The following is a 24,430-nucleotide window of genomic DNA, read 5'->3' on the forward strand; positions in this document are numbered from 1 at the left end:
TATAATTAATCTTGGGCTGTTCTGTTATCTCGATCTTGAATCCCACGTCTGTGTGTTCGGCTAATAGTTACCGTAAATCGGTTGGTGGCAGCGAATTGTGCCAAGGATTATTGTGGGGAGGCCAGTGAGATTCGGGGAGATTTTATATATTCCGCCCGCGGAGGTCGGGGGAATATATACCTTACTCTCACCGGGGACCCTTCAATAATCGGCATAAGTAGTATAGCGGCCTCCTTGCTTATTGTCGGGCAATTCCATAATTGGCCTGACTATAAGAGGGGCGCTAGAGAGCGCGTCACGTGCTCTGTCTGTCGGTCGGGAGGTATAAAGGAGGGGTGACCCCCACTTGTTACCCCCCGATTGTGACGTACTGGTAGCCAGCGCGGGGGATTTCTGAGTGACCCCCCCGGTGGTTTGTGACAGAAATCCTTTCTTTTTATGTGACCTCTGTTTTCTCCGGTATGTATCACACTGATGTCACACGGATCACATAAGTGTGTGGTCCATGTGACATCAGTGCTGCCAGCAGAAAACGGACATGTCACCGTGTGGAGCACACAGACACAGGGTCCATGTCAAAACACAGACATGTGACCATGCCCATTGATTTTAATGGGTCTACGTGTGTCTTTGTCTCCGGTACGTGTGAAGGAGCCTGACACAGATTAAGGGTATGTGCGCACGTTGCGTACTAGCCCAGCACCGTAAAAGGTGCGCTTCAGAGTGCAGCTGAAAAGCTCCGTTCTGAAGCGCATGGTGCCGGCGAGAACGTGCGCTCTGCCTGCAGCTCCTGCCATAGACAGAGCAGGAGCTGCCGGCAAAGCGCACGGAAGAAGTGACATGTCACTTCTTTTTGCGCAGCGCTTCGGCAGTAGCCGAAGCGCTGCGCTCTAAAACGCCACGTGCGCACGGCCCCTGCACAATCTCCATAGACTGTGCAGGGGACGCAGGACGCATGCAGTTACGCTGCGCTACAAAGCGCAGCGTAACTGCATGAATTTACGCAACGTGCGCACATAGCCTTACACAGATTTGTGAATATTTGAGAGAAAAATAAGCCTTTTGTGTCCAGAGAAAGTCTGAGATCTCCGAGTTCAGATCATGAATGGAAGAAAACAGAAGAGCTGGGATTGTATTTTGCTCAGTGTCTCGTTATTACGATTGTCTGTTACCGCTGCAGCGTTAATATAGCGACCAGAGATAAACCGGGTAACGGGGCAGCTCGACGGCCACTGCTTTTTGACTGCCCCCAGGCCGAAATTTGCCAGTCAGCCCCTGCACACAGGATAGGATTACATACACAGCTCAGCAGACAGTATCACACAGAATAGGATTAGATACACAGTTCAGCACACAGTATCACACAACACCGCACAATACTGTACAGCACAGCACAGAATAATACAGCACAAAACCAGCAGCAGCATCGCTGTGCGGAGCTGATCCTCATCCCTAGCCTCCTGCTGCATGAGTAGAACGTACGGAAAGTGTAGACTGACACAGGCAGGGAGAGGTGCCGAAAGCAAATAGAAGCTGTGTAGGGTGTGTCCATTATAGTTACTAGTTATCGGGGGTCTCCCCATTATAGTTACTGGTTATCGGGGGTCTCTCCATTATAGTTACTAGTTATCGGGGGTCTCCCCATTATAGTTACTGGTTATCGGGGGTCTCTCCATTATAGTTACTAGTTATCGGGGGTCTCCCCATTATAGTTACTGGTTATCGGGGGTCTCTCCATTATAGTTACTAGTTATCGGGGGTCTCCCCATTATAGTTACTGGTTATCGGGGGTCTCTCCATTATAGTTACTAGTTATCGGGGGTCTCCCCATTATAGTTACTGGTTATCGGGGGTCTCTCCATTATAGTTACTTGTTATCGGGGGTCTCTCCATTATAGTTACTAGTTATCGGGGGTCTCCCCATTATAGTTACTTGTTATCGGGGGTCTCTCCATTATAGTTACTGGTTATCGGGGGTCTCTCCATTATTGTCACTAGTTATCGGGGGTCTCTCCATTATAGTTACTGGTTATCGGGGGTCTCTCCATTATTGTCACTTGTTATCGGGGGTCTCTCCATTATAGTTACTGGTTATCGGGGGTCTCTCCATTATAGTTACTGGTTATCGGGGGTCTCTCCATTATAGTTACTGGCTATCGGGGGTCTCTCCATTATAGTTACTGGTTATCAGTGGTCTCTCCATTATAGTTACTGGTTATCAGGGATCTCTCCATTATAATTAGTGATTATACAGATAGAATTACATACAGATTTAATCACAGAGCCACAATACTAATAATCAATTGAGACAATGTTAAAAAAAAAATGGAGCTCCCTCTATTGTGTGTAGCCGAGGGACCATATGAATCCCGTAGCTACAGAATATGTTTTATATTCCAGTCATATCTAGAGCTGCATTCACCGTTCTGCTGGTGGTCAGTTACACTCAGAGCTGCATTCACCCTTCTGCTTGTGGTTAGTTACAGTCAGAGCTGCATTCTCCCTTCTGCTGGTGGTTTCTTGCAGTCAGAGCGGCATTCACCCATCTGCTGGTGGTCAGTAATATCTAGAGCTGCATGCTTGTGGTCAGTAACAGTCAGAGCTGCATTCACCCTTTTGCTTATGGTCAATTACATCCAGAGCTGCATTCACCCTTCTGCTGGTGGTCTGTTGCAGTCAGAGCTGCATTCACCCTTCTGCTTGTGGTCAGTTACAGTCAGAGCTGCATTCATCCTTCTGCTGGGGATCAGTAACAGTCTAAGCTGCATTCACCCTTCTGCTTGTGGTCAGTTACATCCAGAGCTGCATTCACCCTTCTGCTTGTGGTCAGTTGCAAGTAGTAATACTGTGGAAGAAAAAAAGCGCAATAGGGTCTTATCCGGGGGAGAATTCAAATCCTGCAAGGGGTAGCATGCACTCACCTATTCAGGTTGTGAGAGTCATGTAATGTTGGTATCAGCAGCAGCCCCAAAGTGTAGAACGTATAATAATTGGAAGAAGAAATCGGGTCTATACCGCGCTAATACACCATGAGAATATTTAGTAAAATATTCTTTTATTGTGGTACAGGTCTACGCGTTTCAGAGATATCATCTCCTTCATCAGGACATAGAAAGGAACAGTATGTTATCGGCTCCAAGAAGCCTCCCTATATACAAGTGAACTGCTACGTCAGAGGAATGCCCACTACAATTCAAATCATGGAGGGACGTTCAACTGTTACAATATCGGTCATACAGACATGCATTTACTACCAGAAAAAAACAGGCAAGCATATCAAGAATTGCATAGATTCAAAATTATGTGAGAATAGCAAGAATACAATTCGTTTTTATACAAATAGAAGATTTTGCTTAAATAAAATTTTTGAAAAATGGAAACACTGGGTCTAGAACTCAGAAAAAGAAGGTGTGAGTTTCGGATCAATCATGATTAGTCCGTAGACCTAAAATACCGATAACATACTGTTCCTTTCTATGTCCTGATGAAGAAGAAGATATCTCTGAAACGCGTAGACCTGTACAACAATAAAGGAATATTTTACTAAATATTCTCATGATGTTTTAGCGCGGTATAGACCCGATTTCTTCTTACAATTATTATATGTGGTCAGTTTCAGTCAGAGCAGCATTCACCCTTGTGCAGATGGTCACTTAGGCTATGTGCCCACGCTGCGGATTTACCGCAGATTTACCGTGGATTTTCCGAAAATCTGCAGCAGCGGCACTTCCAAGCCATTTCAATGGCATTTTGGAAATGCTGTGTCCATGCTGCGGATTTTTCCGCGGCGGATTTGCCGCGGATTTTGATCCGGAAAAATCTGCAGCATGTCAATTATTGTTGCGGATTTTGGTGTGGATTTTGGGTATAGAATGGGGAAAAAAAACCCTCTGTGATCCTTCCCCTCTGTGACACCTCTGTGTGTTCCCCCCTCTGTGTTTCCCCTCTGTATGTCCCTCCCTCTGTGTGTCCCCCCATGTGTGCACCCCTCTGTGTCCCTTCCCCTCTCTGAGACTCCTCTGTGTGTCCCCCCAGCTGTGTGTCCCCCTCTGTATGTCTCTCCCTGTGTGTCCCCCCTCTGTGTCCCCTTTGTAAATCCCTCTCGCTGTGTTAGCCTTCTGTGTGTCCCCCTCTGTGCCCTTCTATGTGCACCCCCTTTGTATCCCCCTCACTCTGTGTGTCCCAAATCTGTGTGTCCCCCCATGTGTGCACCCCTCTGTGTCCCTTCCCCTCTCTGAGACTCCTCTGTGTGTCCCCCTCTGTGTGTCCCCCCTCTGTGTCCCCTTTGTAAATCCCTCTCGCTGTGTTACCCTTCTGTGTGTCCCCCTCTGTGCCCTTCTATGTGCACCCCCTTTGTATCCCCCTCACTCTGTGTGTCCCAATCTGTGTGTCCCCCCATGTGTGCACCCCTCTGTGTCCCTTCCCCTCTAGACTGCAGACTGGTGGATTTACAGCGAGGGACCCCTTTAGGCTATGTGCCCACGCTGCGGATTTACCGCGGATTTTGCCGCGGATTTGCCGCGGATTTACCACGGATTTGCCGAAAATCTGCAGCAGCAGCAGCACTTCCAAGCCATTTCAATGGCATTTTGGAAATGCTGTGTCCATGCTGCGGATTTTTCCGCGGCGGATTTGCCGCGGATTTTGATCCGGAAAAATCTGCAGCATGTCAATTATTGTTGCGGATTTTGGTGCGGATTTTGGGTATAGAATGGGGAGAAAAAAAATCCGCATCAAAATCCGCGGCAAATTCGCGGTAAATCCGCGGCAAGAATAAGGTGCGGATTTGCCGCGAAAGTCGCGGATTTTCATGCAGAAAAATGCGCAGGTACATTCTACCGTGGACACATAGCCATACACTCAGAGCTGCATTCACCCTTCTTCTGGTGGTTAATTAAAGTCAGAGCTGCATTCTCCCTTCTGCTTGTTGTCAGTTACAGTCAGCGCTGCATTCACCCTTCTACTGGTGATCAGTAACAGTAAGAGCGCATTCATCCTTGTGCTTGTGGTCAGTTGCAGTCAGAGCAGCATTCACCCTTCTGCTTGTGGTCAGTTGCAGTCAGAGCTGCATTTACCCTTCTGCTGGTGGTCAGTTTCAGTCAGAGCAGCATTCACCCTTCTGCTGGTGGTCAGTTGCAGTCAGAGCAGCATTCACCCTTCTGCTGGTGGTCAGTTGCAGTCAGAGCTACATTCACCCTTCTGCTTGTGGTCATTTGCAGTCAGAGCTATATTCACCCTTCTGCTTGTGGTCAGTTGCAGTCAGAGCTGCAGTTACCCTTCTGCTGGTGGTCAGTTGCAGTCAGAGCTACATTCACCCTTCTGGTTGTGGTCAGTTGCAGTCAGAGCTGCATTCACCCTTCTGCTTGTGGTCAGTTGCAGTCAGAGCTGCATTCACCCTTCTACTGGTGGTTAGTTGCAGTCAGCTGCATTCACCCTTCTGCTGGTGGTTAGTTGCAGTCAGAGCTACATTCACCCGTCTGCTGGTGGTCAGTTGCAGTCAGAGCAGCATTCACCCTTCTGCTCGTGGTCAGTTTCAGTCAGAGCAGCATTCACCCTTCTGCTGGTGGTCAGTTGCAGTCAGAGCTGCAGTTACCCTTCTGCTGGTGGTCAGTTGTAGTCAGAGCTACATTCACCCTTCTGCTTGTGGTCAGTTGCAGTCAGAGCTGCATTGACCCTTCTACTGGTGGTTAGTTGCAGTCAGAGCTGCATTCACCCTTCTACTGGTGGTTAGTTGCAGTCAGAGCTACATTCACCCGTCTGCTGGTGGTCAGTTGCAGTCAGAGCAGCATTCACCCTTCTGCTGGTGGTCAGTTGCAGTCAGAGCAGCATTCACCCTTCTGCTGGTGGTCAGTTGCAGTCAGAGCTGCAGTTACCCTTCTGCTGGTGGTCAGTTGTAGTCAGAGCTACATTCACCCTTCTGCTTGTGGTCAGTTGCAGTCAGAGCTGCATTCACCCTTCTACTGGTGGTTAGTTGCAGTCAGAGCTGCATTCACCCTTCTGCTGGTGGTTAGTTGCAGTCAGAGCTACATTCACCCGTCTGCTGGTGGTCAGTTGCAGTCAGAGCAGCATTCACCCTTCTGAGGGTGGTCAGTTGCAGTCAGAGCAGCATTCACCCTTCTGCTTGTGGTCAGTTGCAGTCAGAGATGCATTCACCCTTGTGCTCGTGGTCAGTTTCAGTCAGAGCAGCATTCACTCTTCTGCTGGTGGTCAGTTGCAGTCAGAGCTACATTCACCCTTCTGCTTGTGGTCAGTTGCAGTCAGAGCTACATTCACCCGTCTGCTGGTGGTCAGTTGCAGTCAGAGCAGCATTCACCCTTCTGCTTGTGGTCAGTTGCAGTCAGAGCAGCATTCACCCTTCTGCTTGTGGTCAGCTGCAGTCAGAGCTGCATTCACCCTTCTGCTCGTGGTCAGTTTCAGTCAGAGCAGCATTCACCCTTCTGCTGGTGGTCAGTTGCAGTCAGAGCTACATTCACCCTTCTGCTTGTGGTCAGTTGCAGTCAGAGCTACATTCACCCGTCTGCTGGTGGTCAGTTGCAGTCAGAGCAGCATTCACCCTTCTGCTTGTGGTCAGTTGCAGTCAGAGCAGCATTCACCCTTCTGCTTGTGGTCAGCTGCAGTCAGAGCTGCATTCACCCTTCTGCTCGTGGTCAGTTTCAGTCAGAGCAGCATTCACCCTTCTGCTGGTGGTCAGTTGCAGTCAGAGCTACATTCACCCTTCTGCTTGTGGTCAGTTGCAGTCAGAGCTACATTCACCCGTCTGCTGGTGGTCAGTTGCAGTCAGAGCAGCATTCACCCTTCTGCTGGTGGTCAGTTGCAGTCAGAGCTGCATTCACCCTTGTGCAGATGGTCAGTTGCAGTCAGAGCAGCATTCACCCTTCTGCTCGTGGTCAGTTTCAGTCAGAGCAGCATTCACCCTTCTGCTGGTGGTCAGTTGCAGTCAGAGCTACATTCACGCTTCTGGTTGTGGTCAGTTGCAGTCAGAGCTACATTCACCCTTCTGCTGGTGGTCAGTTGCAGTCAGAGCTGCATTCACCCTTCTGCTTGTGGTCAGTTGCAGTCAGAGCTACATTCACCCTTCTACTGGTGGTCAGTTGCAGTCAGAGCTACATTCACCCGTCTGCTGGTGGTCAGTTGCAGTCAGAGCAGCATTCACCCTTCTGCTGGTGGTCAGTTGCAGTCAAAGCAGCATTCACCCTTCTGCTCGTGGTCAGTTTCAGTCAGAGCAGCATTCACCCTTCTGCTGGTGGTCAGTTGCAGTCAGAGCTACATTCACCCTTCTGCTTGTGGTCAGTTGCAGTCAGAGCTACATTCACCCGTCTGCTGGTGGTCAGTTGCAGTCAGAGCAGCATTCACCCTTCTGCTTGTGGTCAGTTGCAGTCAGAGCAGCATTCACCCTTCTGCTTGTGGTCAGTTGCAGTCAGAGCTGCATTCACCCTTCTGCTCGTGGTCAGTTTCAGTCAGAGCAGCATTCACCCTTCTGCTGGTGGTCAGTTGCAGTCAGAGCTACATTCACCCTTCTGCTTGTGGTCAGTTGCAGTCAGAGCTACATTCACCCGTCTGCTGGTGGTCAGTTGCAGTCAGAGCAGCATTCACCCTTCTGCTGGTGGTCAGTTGCAGTCAGAGCTGCATTCACCCTTGTGCAGATGGTCAGTTGCAGTCAGAGCAGCATTCACCCTTCTGCTCGTGGTCAGTTTCAGTCAGAGCAGCATTCACCCTTCTGCTGGTGGTCAGTTGCAGTCAGAGCTACATTCACGCTTCTGGTTGTGGTCAGTTGCAGTCAGAGCTACATTCACCCTTCTGCTGGTGGTCAGTTGCAGTCAGAGCTGCATTCACCCTTCTGCTTGTGGTCAGTTGCAGTCAGAGCTACATTCACCCTTCTGCTTGTGGTCAGTTGCAGTCAGAGCTACATTCACCCTTCTGCTGGTGGTCAGTTGCAGTCAGAGCTACATTCACCCTTCTGGTTGTGGTCAGTTGCAGTCAGAGCTACATTCACCCTTCTGCTTGTGGTCAGTTGCAGTCAGAGCTGCATTCACCCTTCTGCTGGTGGTTAGTTGCAGTCAGAGCTGCATTCACCCTTCTGCTGGTGGTTAGTTGCAGTCAGAGCAGCATTCACCCTTCTGCTTGTGGTCAGTTGCAGTCAAAGCTGCATTCACCCTTCTGCTGGTGGTCAGTTGCAGTCAGAGCTGCATTCACCCTTCTGCTGGTGGTCAGTTGCAGTCAGAGCAGCATTCACCCTTCTGCTCATGGTCAGTTTCAGTCAGAGCAGCATTCACCCTTGTGCAGATGGTCAGTTGCTCGGTGGGGTGGTGATCAGGGTGAGGTTTGTATAAGGAAATGACATGATATACATTATATTCAGGAGCAGTCGCTTCCCGGGAGGAAGAGGTGACGTCGCTCCTGATGACGGCTCCGGAGTCACATTTCTTCAGCTCCACATCATAGATGTTCACGATTAATGTGACATTGGAGACTGGGCCCCTGGACAAGCTGTGATCGGGGCCACGGTCCTCACTGAGCAGAGGTTATTACAAGTCACATTCAGATGTCACATTTTATAACACAGATTTCCATAGAAACACGGCGACATCCAAAATCTCCACATACAATACTGTCTCCAGCATCTGAAGGTTTGTTACAATGTATCAGCGCAGACAATCCTCCACCAGGTAAACAAAGCACAAAGCTCTCACTTGTCCTTATTTTGTTACAAAGTTTCAGTCCAGGCTGCATCTTGTGCTCAGTAGAGGCAGCGGGCATGCTGGTACTCATAGTGCGCCCGCCGTTTCCCACTCATCTCATGATTAACTGTGGCCACAATTACATCATCAGTAAGAACAAAATAGTGAAAAGATGCAGGAAGCTGAGTATCAGGGGGATTATAGCAGCGGGGGGCCGCCATACAGTGCACGGACCTTATTGTCAGTGTAATATAACCTGTGGCCAGTGCGTCACGAGGCGCGGTCAGTGCATTACAGGGCGCGGACGGCGCGGTCGGTGAGTCCCAGGGCGTGGTCAGTGCGGTCAGTGCATCATGAGGCGCGGTCAGTGCGTTACAGGGCGCTGTCAATGCGTTACAGAAGGCACGGTCAGTGCATTACAGGGCGCGGTCAGTGCATTACAGGGCGCGGTCAGTGCATTACAGGGCGCGGTCAGTGCGTCACGAGGCGTGGTTAGTTCGTCACGAGGCGCGGTCAGTGCCTTACAGGGCACGGCCAGTGCATTACTGGGCGCGGTCAATGCGCCACAGGGCGCGGTCCGTGCATCACAGGGCGTGGTCAGTGCGTCACAGGGCGCGGTCAGTGCATTACAGAGTGCGGTCAATGCGTCACAGGGCGCGGTCAGTGCATCACAGGGCGCGGTCAGTGCGTTATAGGGAGTGGTCAGTACGTCATGAGGTGCGGTCAGTGCGTTACCTGGCGGGGTCAGTGCGTTACAGGGAGCGGTCAGTGCATCATGAGGCGCGGTCAGTGCGTCACAGGGCACGGTCAATGCGTCACAGGGCGCGGTCAGTGCGTCACAGGGCTCGGTCAGTGCGTCACAGGGCGCGGTCAGTGCGTCACAGGGCGTGGTCAGTGCGTCATGAGGTGCGGTTAGTCCGTTATCTGGCGGGGTCAGTGTGTTACAGGGAGCGGTCAGTGCGTCACAGGGCACAGTCAGTGCGTCACAGGGCGCGGTCAGTGCGTCATAGGGCTCGGTCAGTGCGTCACAGGGCGCGGTCAGTGCATCACAGGGCGCGGTCAGTGCGTCACAGGGCGTGGTCAGTGCGTCACAGGGCGCGGTCAGTGCATCATGAGGCATGGTCAGTGCGTTACCTGGCGGGGTCATTGCGTTACAGGGAGCGGTCAGTGCATCATGAGGCTTGGTCAGTGCGTTATAAGTCTTGGTGGGAGTATTATAATAAATAGGGTCCCGGTTCAGCACTCTCTGACCACTGTTAGTCGCATCAGCGGTTTTGCTGGACGCATTCATGGTTAGTCCTTCATCACGATATTGTGTCCATTGTTTTTTGGCCCTGGAGGCCGCTCAGGAGAGGTCGACGCTCTCATACTCACAGTGGTCAGAGTCCTCCAGCTCGATGTCTGGCACCAAACTGTAATAGTCCAAAGTCTGGTTCAGATAAAGCTTCTCTCGATCACTGGAGTCCTTCATCACATCGGTCACACTGACAGTTTCCACTTCCGGTTCATCTGGCATCATCTGCACTTCTTCCTCTTCTTCTTCCTCCTCCTCCTCCTCTACAGCCAACATCAGACCTGGACCTGCGTGGCCATCCTGTCCATCACCCACCAGGGAGTCGGCAGAGGTCCCCATTTTGATCTCCACCTCTTCGTAGAGGTCTCGGTTGCTCCCCAGAAGGGCGGCGGACGGTCTCAGGAGAATGGGGTCCTTGAATTGATGGGCATCGTGATCCCGCCGCTCTTTCTGGAAGTTGTCCCGGGGTTCATAGTGATGATATTCCCCCGTACTCCCGACTCCATTCCGATCCACGGTGACCAGGCTGCACTCGCGCCTTGTGCTGGGGTACGCACCTTTTTGTTTTCGGCAGCAGACGTACCAGCATGTCAGCAGAACCAGCACCACCAGTGGGATGCAGATCAAGGCAATGGTCAAACTGTGGGACCGGCAGAGGGAAGTTCTCGGGATATCCAGAATTTTCCACCCATTAGCGTCTTTTGGAGAAGCACAGACAATGTCATCCAGCAGGAGGCGGGAGTCGTTGTTGCGAATCCTGGGCTCCAGTTGGTCATAGAGGGCACAAGTGCAGTCCAGGGAATTGTTGAGGAAGCCAAAGATGGTGAGAGAAGGTCTCAGGAGGCTGGAGGGGAAGGATCTCAGGTTGTTGTGGCTCAGATGGAGCTCCTGGAGGAAGTTGGACACTTGTAAGAAGTGGGAAGGAAGGTGGTGCAGCTTGTTAAACTCAAGGTGGAGAACCCTCAAGTTGGGTGCGTTGCTCAAGAAGCCATCAGGTAGCTCCGTCAGATGATTGTGGTCCATGTACAACATCTCCACCAGCGTCTGGTTCCTTCCTCTCTCAGAATCAGTGATCTCAAGAATGCCAGAGTTGGAGAGGTCAAGGACCCTGAGGCTGGGGAGGGCAGTGAAGAGGTTCCACTCCAGGGCGCTCACAGAGAGAGTGATGTTCACACAGCAGCGATCAGACGTCAGCAGTGACCAGTCCACCTCCTCCTCAAGGACGATGCATGTACAGGGGTCTTCTGCAGAAATCCCAGCCAGGACCACCAGAAGAACAAACAAGGATAACCGGCATCCCTTGTGGAGAGGACCTGCAAAGACACAAGGGCCCTATAAGACCAATGACCTGAACACTGGAACATTGTATCTGTTCCTATCCGGAACCAAGAATACAATGGTAAGGGACATTGCGGCCCCGCACAGCTCCGGGGCCCGAGAGCAGCCTGAACATGTCAGATATAATGCACAAGGAGGTGTGAACTGAGAGATAAGAGGCATATGGTATGAAGTATGAGGTGTGAAATACGAGGTACAAGGCATGTGGTATGAAGTATGGGGTGTAAGGTACAAGGTACAAGGCATGTGCTATGAATTGTGAAATGAGAGGTATGAGGTACGAGGCATGTGGTATGAAGTGTGAGGTACAAGGTGAAAGGCAGATGGTGTGAGGTATGAGGTACGAGGTGCAAGGCATGTGCTGGAGGGGGGCCCTTCGACACCAGTGCCTACTTCAGCTGTATTATAGGGGGCGCTAAGACCGGCCAGTTCCGGGCACTGCAATATATACTTCTGGTCCATCAGAGGCCGGCAGCTGACATTGGCGTGCCCATCACGGGTGGCGCACGGCCTTGACGTCATACGCTGCCCATTGCTTACATGTCGGTCATTTACCGCCTTCTGCATCGGCTATAGAAAATGATGCCCCATGCCGTGGGAGCAGGAAAGGTAAGCAGAATAATTTTTTCCATTTGTTAGAAAAAAGACATTATACTATGAAGGGGCCCAGGATGGGGAAATGATTACTAGAAGGGACCCATGATGGAGGACATTATTACAGGAAGGGATCTATGATGGAGGACATTATTATAGGAAGGGGCCCAGGATGGAGGACATTATTACAGGAAGGGGCCCATGATGGGAGACTTTATTACAAGAAGGGGCAAGGATAGAGGACATTATTACAAGAAGGGGCCCAGGATGGAGGACATTATTAAAGGAAGGGGCCCAGGATGGAGGAAATTATTAGAGGAAGGGGCCCAGGATGGAGGACATTATTACCGGAAGGGGCTCAGGATTGAGACATTATTAGATGAAGGGGCCCATGATTGGAGACATTATTACAGGAAGGGGCCCAGGATGGGGGACATTATTACAGGAAGGGGCCCATGATGAGGGACATTATTACATGAAGGGGCCCAGGATGGAGGACATTATTACAGGAAGGGGCCCAGGATTGAGGACATTATTACAGGAAGGGGCCCAGGATGGAGGACATTATTACATGAAGGAGCCCATGATGATGGCCAATATCACAGGAAGAGGCTCAGGATGGAGTACATTACTACAGGAACGGGCCCAGGATGGAGGACATTATTAGATGAAGGGGCCCATGATGAGGGACATTATTACAGAAAGGGGCCCAGGATGGAGGACATTATTACAGGAAGGGGCCCATGATGGAGGACATTATTACAGGAAGGTGCCCAGGATGGAGGACATTATTACAGGAAGGGTCCCAAGATGGAGGACATTACAGGATGGAGCCCATGATGGGGGACATTATTACAGTAAGGGGCCCATGATGGAGGACATTATTACAGGAAGGGACCCAGGATGGAGGACATTATTACAGGAAGGGGCAGGATGGAGAACATTATTCTAGGAAGGGCCAATGATTGGGAACATTATTACAGAATAGGGGCCATTATTACATGTATGTCTTTTAGGATCTGGAACACTAGAAGGAGCCCTACATCTGAAGAATATACAAGTGGAGCCTACATTGGGTGTGAGGTACAAGGCGTGAGGTGTGAAGTTTTAGGCCTCAGACATGAAATGTGATGTAGAAGGTGTGCTCATAGACAGGCCCAGTAATATGTACAGCATTTTACTTCTGATAGAAGAAAAAGTTACGCAAAGCACATGTAGGTAATGATGGGAGTGATAGTTCATGGGTGCAGGGCAGCACACACTCACCAGACATGATGGGGTCACAGTTGGGGGAGGACAGATCTAGACGGAGGTGCTACACTGTCACCTTCAGCAGCCGATCGGGGGTCACCTGGAGCTTCTTCATTGTGAGCTGAAGAAGAAATGAAAGAGTTAATCCCAACAGAGTTCACTCAGTGCGTGGGAAGAAACCTGAACCCAGAAGACTGTAGGAAGGGAGAGGCTGAGCGTTCATCACTGCAAAATATAGACCTTCACAAATATCATACTGATATCAGCCCCTCTTATTACACTCCAGTACTGATATAACCCCAGACATTACATATGTGACTGATATCAGCCCCCTTATAACACGCCAGTACTAATATAACTTCCAGACTTTACATATGTTACTGATATCAGCCCCTCTTATTATGCTCCAGTGCTGATATAACCCCAGACATTACATATGTGAGTGATATCAGCCCCCTTATAACACGCCAGTACTAATATAACTTCCAGACTTTACATATGTTACTGATATTAGCCCCTCTTATTACACTCCAGTACTGATATAACCCCAGACATTACATATGTGACTGATATCAGCCCCCTTATAACATGCCAGTACTAATATAACTTCCAGACTTTACATATGTTACTGATATCAGCCCCTCTTATTATGCTCCAGTGCTGATATAACCCCAGACATTACATATGTGAGTGATATCAGCCCCCTTATAACACGCCAGTACTAATATAACTTCCAGACTTTACATATGTTACTGATATTAGCCCCTCTTATTATGCTCCAGTGCTGATATAACCCCAGACATTACATATGTTACTTATATTAGCCCCTCTTATTATGCTCCAGTGCTGATATAACCCCAGACATTACATATGTGACTGATATCAGCCCCTCTTATAACGCTCCAGTGCTGATATAACCCCAGACATTACATATGTGACTGATATCAGCCCCTCTTATAACGCTCCAGTGCTGATATAACCCCAGACATTACATATGTGACTGATATCAGCCCCTCTTATAATTTGGATGTAAAGTTTATCTTTTTCTCCCAGTTCTCTGATTATTGTGACAATAAAATGTGATATTAAAAACCAATAGACTTAATTCCCTGGAAACTTTGGTAATTTTGGCTGCTGTTATTGGGGTGGAGGTGAAGGGGGGGGGGGAGATCATCTTCCTCCTAATCTTTTGTATCCAGTAGTTTCCCTTTATACATTGGATCAAGTAATCTCTTAAAGGGACCTCGCCCTTCACAATCAGGAGTTTCATGTTTGTAAACAATCCTAGTTGCTGGGAGACAGCATTGTTAACCCTTTGTTGCCCTCCTGCCATCTCCTGACACAATATATATGTTCTGCAGATTTTCGGTGCATATTACGTTGTGCGCTCAGAAGGCCTCTATATGTGCGATTTGTAGGATTTGGTGGCTACAGTGGATCATCCGCTGATAATGATCCTATATAATCTGCAGAGATCGTCACCAGCTCTGCTGCATCAGGTGTCAAGATATCCATAGAGACCAGATAAACAGCCGCAGCCCCTGGAGAAGTCAGGAGGATCCGCACCACAGCAAGAGGCATCAGACCACAGCCCAGACTGGCAAGGAAATGTCATATTAAAGGGGTCCCTCGCTGTAAATCCACCAGTCTGCAGTCTAGAGGGGAAGGGACACAGAGGCGTGCACACATGGGGGGACACACAGATTGGGACACACAGAGTGAGGGGGGATACAAAGGAGGTGCACATAGAAGGGCACAGAGGGGGACACACAGAAGGGTAACACAGCGAGAGGGATTTACAAAGGGGACACAGAGGGGGGACACACAGAGGGAGAGACATAGAGGGGGACACACAGCTGGGGGGACACACAGAGGAGTCTCAGAGAGGGGAAGGGACACAGATTAGTGCACACATGGAGGGACACACAGATTAGGACACACAGAGTGAGGGGGATACAAAGGGGGTGCACATAGAAGGGCACAGAGGGGGACACACAGAAGGCTAACACAGCGAGAGGGATTTACAAAGGGGACACAGAGGGGGGACACATAGAGGGAGAGACATAGAGGGGGACACACAGCTGGGGGGACACACAGAGGAGTCTCAGAGAGGGGAAGGGACACAGAGGGGTGCACACATGGGGGGACACACAGAGGGAGGGACATACAGAGGGGAAACACAGAGGGGGGAACACACAGAGGTGTCACAGAGGGGAAGGATCACAGAGGGGTGCACACATGGGAGGACACAGAGGGGGAGACAGAGTGAGGGGGATACAAAGAGGGTGCACATAGAAGGGCACAGAGGGGGGACACACAGAGGGGTAACACAGCGAGAGGGATTTATAAAGGGGGACACAGAGGGGGGATACACAGAGGGAGATGGGCACAGAAGGGGGGGACATAGAGGGGGAGGGACACAGAGTGGGGACACATAGAGGGGGAACACAGAGAGATGGATTTACAAAGGGGGACATAGAGGGGGGATAAACAGAGGGAGATGGGCACAGAAGGGGGGGAATAGAGGGGGAGGGATACAGAGGGGGGGAACACAGAGGGGGGGCACACAAAGGAAGAGACACACAGAGAGGGGGGACACTGTACAGTGAACAGGTCGTACTGCTCCTCACCAATTACGTCTCTGCCTTCTGATGAAAACTGAACTTTCCAAATTTGTAAATAAAAAAAAAAATCTCATCTCAAAGAGATTTAATGTAATAATAATAAATCCTGGAATTTGCTACAAATGAATCCAGATTCCAACAGTTTGTGAAGAACAAAGCAATTCTCTCTTCTGATAGTTCGTTACAATGTGTCAGTCTGAGGTCGGGCTCTGAGTGGATTATCTCTACTGGCTACAATTGTAACAAACCCTCAGCTGTGCAGAGGAGTCGACTTCATCACATAAAGGAGAATGAGCCGAGATCATGAAACATAAATGGATTCAACAGCAAAGATTGAGCAGTGCCATGAAGCCGGAGTGACGGGAGCGATCAGGACATTTCATACTTTCCCCTCATTGGGGCAGGGGCTGCAAATCTTCCCAAATGTCTGCGGGAATGTGGTGATATCTACAGATTCTGCATCTGCTACTTTTAAGCTTCGACTTTTTTTCCCCCAGTAAAACAGAGGCTGCGGATTCATGTATTATATTATTAAGGACAAATTCCTCGTTCTATATAAGGGTCTCGGGACATCAGGTCCCTTCTTCCCAGCAGAATTATCTCCCCTGGGCTATTTTAAGGAGAAAATATTTTCACTGTTTATAAAGAAAAGTTCAGAAGTGAAGCCCAGAATCCAAATCCTATAATATCCACACACGAGAGATATAATTAATAGCAACCGCAGAATATAGCAAAATCATGAGGCCAAGAAAAAGGAAAGTGGTGACTACAGTCAGCACCATCACTACAAAGGTCTACAAAGAATTCAAAATGTGTCATAGATTCAGGTGCAAAATTAATACCAACCAATAATACTCCCCTATATGCAAGAATATTACTGCTATAATACCGCTCCTATGTACAGGAATATAACTACTATAATACTGCTTCTATGTACAAGAATATAACTACTATAATACTGCTCCTATATACAAGAATATAACCACTATAATACTGCCCCCTATGTATAAGAATATAACTACTATAATACTGCTCCTATGTACAGTAATATAACTGCGATAATACTGCCCCTATGTACATATATATAACTACTATATATATAACTACTATAATACTGCCCCCTATGTACAAGAATATAACTACTATAATACTGCCCCCTATGTACAAGAATATAACTACTATAATACTGCCCCTATGTTCAAGAATATAACTACTATAATACTGCCCCCTATGTACAAGAATATAACTACTATAATACTGCCCCCTATGTACAAGAATATAACTACTATAATACTGCCCCTATGTACAGGAATATAACTGCTATAATACTGCCCCTATGTACAAGAATATAACTACTATAATACTGCCCCCTATGTACAAGAATATAACTACTATAATACTGCTCCTTTGTACAATAATATGCCTAGGGCGGCACGGTGGCTCAGTGGTTAGCACTGCAGTCTTGCAGCGCTGGGGTCCTAGGTTCAAAACCCACCCAAGGACACTATCTGCAAAGGAGTTTGTATGTTCTCCCCGTGTTTGCGTGGGTTTCCTCCGGGTACTCCAGCTTCCTCCCACACTCCAAAGACATACAGATAGGGACTCTAGATTGTGAGCCCCAATGGGGACAGTGTTGCCAATGTATGAAAAGCGCTGTGGAATTAATAGCGCTATATAAATGAATAAAATTATTATTACTATAATACTGCTCCTATGTACAAGAATATAACTACTATAATATTGTCCACTATGTAGAAGAATATAACTACTATAATACTGACCCCTATGTACAAGAATATAACTACTATATACTGTGTGCAAAATTATTAGGCAAATTAATATTTTGATCCCATGATGCTTTTTATACATGTTGTCCTACTCCAGCTGTATAGGCTGAGAGCCAACTACCAATTAAGTAAATCAGGTGATGTGCATCTCTGTAATGAGGAGGGGTGCGGTGTAATGACATCAACACCCTATCACACAGGTAGAAGAGAAGACCGGGTTTATGCCGCGCTAAAAACCACTGATGCGTGTAAAAAGATTTCCTTTTTATTTGACAGTTCCTACGCTTTTCAGAGACATCCGTCTCCTTCCTCAGGAAAAGAAATCATTATGATTTATTTTCCTGAGGAAGGAGACGGATGTCTCTGAAACGCGTAGGAACTGTCAAATAAAAAGGAAATCTTTTAATTTACACGCATCAGTGGTTTTTAGCGCGGCATAAACCCGGTCTTCTCTTCTACCTGTGTGATACAAACTTCCTCTCCCGGGGCTGCAGCTAAACCACCAGGCACTCACAGGCTATCATAAGGGGTTGTGACTGGCACAACCTCACCAGGTGAGTGCTTCTTTGTCTTGTCTGTCTACCCTCATACCGGGTAAGACCCTATTGCGCTTTTTTCCCCCCTACAGTTTTATCAACACCCTATATAAGGTGTGCTTAATTATTAGGCAACTTCCTTTCCTTTGGCAAAATGGGTCAGAAGAGAGATTTGACGGGCTCTGAAAAGTCCAAAATTGTGAGAAGTCTTGCAGAGTGATGCAGCAGTCTCGAAATTGCCAAACTTTTGAGGCGTGATCACTGAACAATTAAGTGTTTCATGGCAAATAGCCAACAGGGTCGCAAGAAGCGTGTTGGGCAAAAAAGGTGCAAAATAACTGCCCATGAATTGAGTTAAATCAAGCAAGAAAATCAAGTGAAGCTGCCAAGGTGTCATTTGCCACCAGTTTGGCCATATTTCAGAGCTGCAATGTTACTGGAGTATCAAAAAGCACAAGGTGTGCCATACTCAGGGGCATGGCCAAGGTAAGGAAGGCTGAAAAACCACCACCTCTGAACAAGAAACATAAGATAAAACGTCAAGACTGGGCCAAGAAATATCTTAAGACTGATTTTTCAAAGGTTTTATGGACTGATGAAATGAGAATGACTCTTGATGGGCCAGATGGATGGGCCAGAGGCTGGATCAGTAAAGGGCAGAGAGCTCCACTCAGACTCAGGCGCCAGCAAGGTGGAGGTGGGTACTGGTATGTGCTGGTATCATCAAAGATGAACTTGTGGGACCTTTTCGGGTTGAGGATGGAGTGAAGCTCAACTCCCAGACCTACTGCCAGTTTCTGGAAGACAACTTCTTCAAGCCGTGGTACAGGAAGAAGTCGGTATCGTTCAAGAAAAACATGATTTTGATGCAGGACAATGCTCCATCACATGCATCCAACTACTCCACTGCGTGGCTGGCCAGTAAAGGTCTAAAAGATGAAAAAATAATGACAGGGCCCCCTTGTTCACCTGATCTGAACCCCATAGAGAACCTGTGGTTCCTCATAAAATGTGAGATCCACAGGGAGGGAAAACAGTACACCACTTGGAACAGTGTCTGGAGGCTGTGGTGGCTGCTGCACGCAATGTTGATCGTAAACAGATCAAGCAATGACAGAATCTATGGATGGTGGCTGTTGAGTGTCATCAGAAAGAAAGGTGGCTATATTGGTCACTCATTTTTTGGGGGTTTGTTTTTGCATGTCAGAAATGTTTATTTGTAAATTTTGTGTAGTTATATTGGTTTACCTGGTGAAAATAAACAAGTGACATTGGAATATATTTGTTTTTTATTAAGTTGCCTAATAATTCTGCACAGTAATAGTTTCCTGCACAAACAGATATCCTCCTAAGATAGCCAGATCTAAAACCCCCACTCCAACTTCCAAAAATATTAAGCTTTGCTATTTATGAGTCTTTTGGGTTGATTGAGAACATAGTTATTGATCAATAATAAAAAAAATCCTCTAAAATACAACTTGCCTAATAATTCTGCACCCGGTGTAATACTGCTCCTATGTACAATAATATAACTACTATAATACTTCTCCTATGTATAGTAATATACTGGTTGGGGGGCTGTTGGTCATGATAGCTGAATACAGGGGAGGTGACTTATATAGAGGTGGGTGAATTCGATGGTTTTGATTCTCGGCTCCATCATCACATTATCAGTTGCTTCTCTCTCAATAAGAGACATTAGCATCAGTGGATAAAATAATCAAATAAATAATAATAATAATAATAATAATAATATTGAGCAGACTGTGTTTCCGCCTCGGTCTCTCCCCCGGGATTTGCTTTATTATTCCTCCATGTCGCCACCAGTTGGTGTCAGTGTGCGGTATACGGATCTCCTGGGTTTCCCCGATCTGGTCGCTGGGATCCTTGGTGTCGGCCGATTCCCGGGGCTGACGTCCTCCGCGGTCGGTTCTCTGAGGAGAAGTTCAGCGCTCCGGGTTTCCTCGGTGGCTCAGTGGGTACGAGCTCCGGAGATAACGAATATTAGGGGAGTCCCTTTCTCTTACCTTGTCCCAGAGATCCAGATCGGGTAGAGATCGAAGAAAGATCGTGGATTTGCCCAACTCTTGCCCGGCGCTCCCAGCCTCCTCCCGCTGGTTTTGCCTTCTCTCTTCCTCCTTCCACCTCCCTCTGCCAAACCCTCCCTGTAACGTCCCCCAGCACCAGCAGTGCACGAGTTAAACTGTGCTGCGTCGTGGGAGGAAAGAGTTAAAGAGGAAGCATCGCGGTGACGCCCGGTGACCCGAAAAAGTTCATCATTAACCAGGAGAAGCCGCAGCCCAGGGGGAAGGGCGGTCAGAAGGAAAGGGGCGACATGCAGGTGTAATATACAGGATATGTGTGTAATATACAGGTGTAATATACAGGATATGTGTGTAATATACAGGTGTAATATACAGGATATGTGTGTAATATACAGGTGTAATATACAGGATATGTGTGTAAATATCCTGTATATTACACCTGTATATTATACACATATCCTGTATATTACACTTATATATTACACACATATCCTGTATATTACACCTGTATATTACACACATCCTGTATATTACACTTGTATATACAGGATATGTATGTAATATGCAGGTGTAATATACACGATGTGTATGTAATATACAAGATACTGTATGTGTGTTATATGCAGGATATGTGTGTCTAATATACAGGTGTAATATATAGGATATGTGTGTAATATACAGATGCAATATACAGGATATGTATGTAATATACAGGTGTAATATACAGGAAATGTATGTAATATACAGGATATGTGTGTGTAACATACAGGTGTAATATACAGGATATGTGTGTAATATACAGGTGTAATATACAGGATATGTGTGTAATATACAGGTGTAATATACAGGAAATGTATGTAATATACAGGATATGTGTGTGTGTAATATACAGGATATGTGTGTAATATACAGGTGTAATATACAGGATATGTGTGTAATATACAGGATATGTGTGTAATATACAGGTGTAATATACAAGATATCTGTGTAATATACAGGTGTAATATACAGGATATCTGTGCAATATACAGGATATATGTTTGTAATATACAGGTGTAATATACAGGTTATATGTGTAATATACAGGATATGTGTGTAATATACAGGTGTAATATACAGGATATCTGTGCAATATACAGGATATATGTGTGTAATATACAGGATATATGTGTAATATACAGGATGTGTGTAATATACAGGTTATATGAGTAATATACAGGATATACAGTATGTGTAATACAGGTGTAATATACAAGATATCTGTGTCATATACAGGATATGTGTGTAATATACCGGTGTAATATAGAGAACATATTTGTAATATACAGGGATAATATACAAGATATCTGTGTAATATATAGGATACATTTATAATATACAGATGTAATATAGAAGATATCTGTGTAATATACAGAATATGTGTGTAATATACTGGTGTAATATAGAGAATATACTGTATTTGTAATATATAGGGGTAATATACAAGATATATGTGTAATATACAGGATACATTTGTAATATACAGATGTAATATACAAGATATCTGTGTAATATACAGAATGCGTGTAGTATACAGGTGTAATGTACAGGATATGCATGTAATATACAAGATATAAGTGTAATATACAAGATATGTATACAGATGTAATATACAGGATATGTGCGCAATATACAAGATAAGTTTGTAATGTACAGAAGTAATATACAGCATAAGTGTGTAATATACAGGTGTAACATACAGGATATGTTTGTAATATACAGGATATCTGTGTAATTTATACCGGTAAGTGTAATATACAGGATGTGTGTGTAATGTACAGGAATAATAGGGAGGATCTATGTGTAATATACAATATACAGTATATGTGTAATATACAGGATATATGTGTAATTTACAAGAGAAATATAAAGGATATATGTATAATATACAGGTGTAATATATAGAATATCTGTGTAATATACAGGATATAGGTGTAATAGACAACATAAGTGTGTAATATACAGGTGTAATATACAAGATATATGTGTAATATACAGGATGTGTGTAATATACAGGATTTGTGTATTGTACAGGTGACATAGATTACATGAGTGATATGCAGGATATAAGTGTAATATACAGAATATATACAGGTGACGATCATACAGATTGCACTGGTGATATACAGGATACAGGTGTAATATACAGGTGATCTTTTCCTCCCTGCAGAAAGTCAATATCATTGGGGCGGGGCGGACAGTAAAGAGGCGGAGCCAAGTCCAGAACTCTCTATATAACTTATATGGGGGTAAAAAAGATGCAGAAACGTGTCCGTCTGACACCGGCGGAGAGGAGTACATATCTGTCACCTACCAGTAACCAGCAGCCCTTATATCATTTACTTGCCCGGCTCCTCGCCCTGGGGCGTGTTGTGCTATCCCCAGTGGTTGGCAGAGGAATGTCGACATGCGGGTTCTGTGTCAATAGCTGAAAAGGAGTAACCAGCTCACCTTGTACCAGTCTCCACAGCCTGGGGCGGCGACATCTGCAGAGCAAACCGCCATACAGCAGTCCTACCTTCATTACACTCCAGAGCTGCACTCACTATTCTGTTGGTGCAGTCACTGTGTACATACATTACATTACTGATCCTCAGTTACCTCCTGTATTATACTCCAGAGCTGCAATCACTATTCTGCTGGTGCAGTCACTGTGTACGTACATTACATTACTGACCCTGAGTTACATCCTGCATTATACTGCAGAGCTGCAATCACTATTCTGCTGGTGCAGTCACTGTGCATGTACATTACATTACTGACCCTGAGTTACCTCCTGTATTATACTCCAGAGCTGCACTCGCTATTCTGCTGGTGCACTAACTGTGTACATACATTACAATACTGATCCTGAGTTACCTCCTGTAGTATACTCCAGAGCTGCACTCACTATTCTGCTAGTGCACTTAGGGTATGTGCGCACGTGTGCGTATTACATGCAGTTACGCTGCGTTCTGCACCGCAGCGTAACTGCATGCGTCCTGCGTCCCCTGCACAATCTATGGAGATTGTGCAGGGGCCGTGCGAACGTGGCATGTTAGAACGCAGCGATTCGGCTGCTTGCCGAATCGCTGCGTTCTAAGAAGTGACATGTCACTTCTTTCGTGCGTTCTGCATGCTGCATGCTGTCTATAGGGAGAGGCAGCATGCAGAGCGCACGAATCTGCCGGCACCATGCGCTTCAGAACGCAGCTTTTCAGCTGCGCTCTGAAGCGCACATTTTCCTAGCCTAGCCTAGCCGTGTACATACATTACTGATCCTGAGTTACCTCCTGTATTATACTCCAGAGCTGCACTCATTATTCTGCTAGTGCACTAACTGTGTACATACATTACAATACTGATCCTGAGTTAACTCCTGTATTATACTCCAGAGCTGCACTCACTATTCTGCTGGTGCAATCACTATGTACATACATTACATTACTGATCCTCAGTTACCCCCTGCATTATACTGCAGAGCTGCACTCACTATTCTGCAAGTGCACGAACTGTATACATATATTACAATACTGCTCCTGAGTTACCTCCTGTATTATACTGCAGAGCTGCACTCACTATTCTGATGGTGCAGTCACTGTGTAAATACATTTGCATTACTAATGCTAAGTTACCTCCTGTATTATACTCCAGAGCTGCACTCACTATTCTGCAGTCTTCAGAGCTGAAATCTCGCAGCATACCCTGCTTGCTCAGTGAGTGCACGGTTTTCTCTGCTTTCTGTGGCCACTCTGCCGCAGTCTTCCTCTGATATTTCGGCAGGAGTTCCTGTCCCTGAGGTGAATGAGTCCGGAGATGCTGGTAGATTCCTCTGTCTCTTCCACAGAAGCCGCGTCCTCTCCTATTCGTCTTTCTGCTCTGTCGCTCTGATCAATGGCTCCTGTTTTGTATTGTCACTGTCTCCATTACTCGTTTATTAGAGGTAGAAGCTGCCATGTCCGTCCCCTCTGCTTTACACTGCAGCACTGCTTGTTCGGATTACCTACTGTATTAAACACAAGTGCAGCAATGACTGAATATAAAATGCGACCGTCTGTAGCGGCAGCTCTGCGCGGCTGGATGCTGAGCTGATCCTTTCCTGCTGCTTCGGAATCTTAGGTGGAGTTTCCCTTTAAGAAAACTGGCGAATAAGTGAAACAATTCAGATTTCTCGTCCTGGAGCCGACATGTGACCTTCCCCAACCAATCACAGCAGAGTCCACGCACAATTCCGAAAAAATGAGAATATCCAGAAAATAGAGAAG

At 46.8% G+C, this 24,430-nt stretch overlaps 1 protein-coding gene across 3 annotated transcripts; it reads right to left on the reverse strand.

Annotated features, from left to right (window-relative positions):
• Positions 1 to 10,012: 10,012 nt before the first annotated feature.
• On the reverse strand, positions 10,013 to 24,292 carry LOC142249447 (uncharacterized). Of its 3 annotated transcripts, none has more exons than XM_075321108.1 (3): positions 23,832 to 24,292; positions 13,171 to 13,276; positions 10,013 to 11,285 (listed from the first exon to the last, which is right to left on the reverse strand). In XM_075321108.1, exons 2-3 carry the CDS (start codon positions 13,175 to 13,177, stop codon positions 10,024 to 10,026), a joined length of 1,269 nt encoding a protein of 422 aa, XP_075177223.1. In that variant the 5' UTR covers positions 13,178 to 13,276; positions 23,832 to 24,292; the 3' UTR covers positions 10,013 to 10,023. The 3 variants fall into 3 exon arrangements, with proteins under 3 accessions (XP_075177223.1, XP_075177222.1, XP_075177221.1); XM_075321107.1 differs by having other exon boundaries at positions 23,801 to 24,292; XM_075321106.1 differs by lacking the exon at positions 23,832 to 24,292 and adding an exon at positions 20,130 to 20,232.
• Between the last annotated feature and the right edge of the window lie 138 nt (positions 24,293 to 24,430).

The sequence above is a fragment of the Anomaloglossus baeobatrachus genome, chromosome 8 (assembly GCF_048569485.1).
Source record: "Anomaloglossus baeobatrachus isolate aAnoBae1 chromosome 8, aAnoBae1.hap1, whole genome shotgun sequence".
Taxonomy (NCBI): Eukaryota; Metazoa; Chordata; class Amphibia; order Anura; family Aromobatidae; genus Anomaloglossus; species Anomaloglossus baeobatrachus.